The following is a 3,559-nucleotide window of genomic DNA, read 5'->3' on the forward strand; positions in this document are numbered from 1 at the left end:
AAGAGACAGAAGCTGCCTGACCTGGATCAAATTATCCAGCAGAAACACGTATGTCTATGAAGTCACCCTGTTACCTTGCAGTGTAAATAGATGTTTCCAACTGTGGTTCACGTTGACAAATTGCCATTTCAAAATTGTTTTGCTCTTCAGATTAATCATCAGGAGAGATCATTTGCTAGAAGATGCCTTTAACCAGATCATGGGCTACTCAAGAAAAGACCTGCAGAGAAATAAACTCTATGTCACGTTTGTTGGGGAAGAAGGGTGAGTAGAACAGGGAAGTAAGTGTGATCTCAAAACTCATAATGTCTTGCAGCTGCTGTTTCACTGAACTTCTTGTGGTCTAGAGTGAAAAGAGGAAAGGCTACAGTCAGGAAATGCCACATGCCTAAGCCTAGAACATACAGCTGTTCAAGATGACTTGTTAGGCGTTGTGAAATGGAACATATCCTGCCTTTGCAGAAGTGGTGCATGTGTTTATGTGATTTTTCACAATAGTTGGTGTGTGTTTCCGGATGTTGCTGGGAAAGCTAAGAAAAAACAAACAACGTTCTTGCGTTATTCACATTTCTTTTCTGTCAGGGCTGACATTGTCTTTTAACAAGCACTGGAGATACAGCTATCATTTGTTGCAGGGAGGGTGCTTCAAGAGCAGCCTAGAGGCTCAGTCCTGAATTCAACTCCTGTCTGAGGCACTGGGAGCTGAAAGCCCTCACTGCTACAGAAAGTGCTCGCTGCCTCCCCATCCCAGGGCCTATGTCACAAATAAAAGCAAGTAGGCTGTTGCTGGTTGTCCGATAAACGCAAATATTTCTGACATTTCAGAGTCACTTCAGAGAACGCTTAGTCTGTGTCTAATGGAAGTCTGATGTGTTACGGATTGTGAGATGTGCATGGTAAAGCAAGATGCGCTTAGATTTTCTTTGCAAGTGAAACTGGAAAAATGTACTATTTGACTCTTCCGTCTCTTGATTTGTGCCCCCTTTGTCAGGTCTTCAAGCCCATGCCTTAGGCACAGATATTTGTATTCATATATTACATTGAAAATTTTATTCCTTGATCTTTAGGAAACTGCAGCATGCAGCTCTCGGAATGCTGTAGTGCGCGTTACTGCCACACAACGTGTGAGTGTTTACAGCTGCCTTGTAATGGAAACATCTCCTACAAGATTAGATAAAATTAATCTGTCTTTGAAAACCCCTAAATCCTGTTGTTTGTTCAAACTTCACCCTGAAGTGCTTAGTATTAATAAGGACTTACTGAAGTCTTAAAATAAAAAATGTTGACAGCTGAGAGCCAAGTGTGGACTTGTTCGTATAAATAATATCACCTTGCCGTCTGGGGAGGAACTCAGAACTGGAATGACAAGGCTGGTGCAGGATGGGATTACACTATTGACAGAGCAGGGTGGGAAGCAGGAACAGGGCCTGTCTTACACAGACCTACCAGCCTTTACTTTCATAGCTATAACCTCAACTCAAGACGTAAAAAGGAAAGGGAAAATTTAAAAATGATAGACAAGGTAGAGATTGATGCAGATAGACTGTCTGCTTTCATCAGGCTTTTGCATTTCATTTCTCAGTACAGCAAGATGAAGAGTGACCTACCTGCTGACACATCCTGCGCCCATTATATCCAGCTTTACACAAGACTCTTTCCTTAATCGAAAAGAATGAGTTAAGAGCAAAGTGAAATTCAAATGACGTCAACTCTCTGTTTACAAATCTGTGTTTTGAATGGATGTGTGCAAACAGTATTGTTTCATCAGAGATGGTGCAAGGATATGTATCACATCAAACTATTCATTTGGCTAGGTGTAGAAAGACAGGTCAGGGTGGAGAAGAGGAGGAGGAGAAATACCCAAAGTTAATCGCTTCCTATTTGCTCCTGCTTTTCCTTTTTTAAGTGAGAGTTTGCTCTTGCATTTCTTTTCCTCTCAGTAAAGAGGTGTAAAAAGTAACAGGTAATGAAATACTCACAAATGAAAACCTTTTAGTAACTATTGATTTATTAGGGTATAAATTAGTAAGTGGGGCAATGCAGACATACGTATTGCTGCTCATATGATTTTTATCTGTGTTTGGTATCTTCCTTGAACCCTCCATTTCTACAATCATGCAGTTATGATGCTAGTTTAAAATGTTTACGTTCCTACTTCATGTGGTGAAAAATGCAGAAAATTTTGATACAGAGAATATGGTTCGTAAAAGTTATTTTTCCTAAGTTCGGTTAACTACTAGTAGAAGCTGCTTTGCATTTAAGAGTGATAAATCTGAAGTATTAATGGTGCTTCCTAGGAGACATGAGTCATGTTGCCAACAACATATTATGCTACTCCTGAATACCCAGATGCCCCACAGTTGCAGCTGTTGTGTGGTTGCATACCTCTTGTATGAAGTTTTGTGACCCTTGTGCCAAGCCTTTAATTGTGGGATAAATCTGACTGGCAGTGCAGCACTCTCATGATGATTGATTTATTTAACATGACTCACCGTAACTCGGCGTACAAAAGGAGCTGTGTGAAATGGCTGGTAGTCAAGCACACAGTTTCTATTCCACCTTCAGATTTCATAGTGAGCCTGATTATCCAAGAAGTCTGCAAGAGTCTTCCAGATGACATTTTGCTTTATCCTGGTATATGTGCCAAGATTAAATCCGACAATTGGTCCATGATATCAAACCAGTTTGTTTTTTTTTCTGGAATTCAAGGATGGGATCTGCTTTTCTTGCCAGGGTAGGGATCTGTTTCAGTACTTCACTTCTGAAGCTTAACAGAAGCGAAGTGCTTCCAAATGACTGTAAGGGAAAATATTTTTAATTCAACAGAGGAAAGAGGCTTTGTCCTCAACTTGATAACGGTACCTAGCCTTTACTGTCCTGGCAACTTCATCCTCAGAAACAACTCTCATCTGTGTTTGTCTTCTGTAAATGTTCATGAGCCAAAACATTAGAAGCAGATGTCCTATGTGAAAGCTGACCTTCTCTGTGATACTTCTGCCTCTGCATTGTCTTAGTACTAAAGCAAGTCCTTCTTAAAAGTATGAAATCTTTGTATCTATCTGTTAGGATTGCAATGATCATTGTTCCCTACAGGAAACCCCCTAGTTTTCTGTCTTCCAGCTCTACCAGAACATTAACTTAATACTTACTTCATTTCGCTGGTGACCTGCAGCATAATGTCAAAATTCAGTCTCAGCGCTTTGTCAGCAATGAGTTTGTTTATGATTTAGGAAGAAGGGGTTATTTAGATTCCTTCTTCATTACTACTGGAATCTTGAAATAGCAAAGAAGAAAAAAAACAACCAAAGGAAATGCACTCTCCAGAAGACATTTAAATACACTCAACTTTGGAAGACAAACAGGAAAATTTAAACCAAGAAAGATAAATCACTGAAGTAATCTCGGATTATATTACTAGGGAAAACAGAAATATTATCCTTCAAATTGCCCTATTGTTGCAAGTCCGCAAAGACAAAATATGAACATTGTTCGTTTTTATTCTTAAATTGTCAGGTCTAATAATGGCTCTTCTCATGTTTCCTCCACTGCTGTCCCCCCC

At 39.8% G+C, this 3,559-nt stretch overlaps 1 protein-coding gene across 1 annotated transcript in view; it reads left to right on the forward strand.

Moving 5' to 3' along the window:
• The window catches only part of HECW2 (HECT, C2 and WW domain containing E3 ubiquitin protein ligase 2), a gene marked incomplete at its 3' end in the record, with an annotated part of 62,575 nt that overhangs the window by 56,187 nt on the left and 2,829 nt on the right, over positions 1–3,559 (forward strand). The window contains 1 exon segment of the mRNA XM_010136630.1: positions 151–264. Within this exon segment, the coding sequence (XP_010134932.1) occupies positions 151–264 (114 nt within the window).

Source organism: Buceros rhinoceros, unplaced genomic scaffold (genome assembly GCF_000710305.1).
Source record: "Buceros rhinoceros silvestris isolate BGI_N320 unplaced genomic scaffold, ASM71030v1 scaffold2315, whole genome shotgun sequence".
Lineage (NCBI taxonomy): Eukaryota > Metazoa > Chordata > Aves > Bucerotiformes > Bucerotidae > Buceros > Buceros rhinoceros.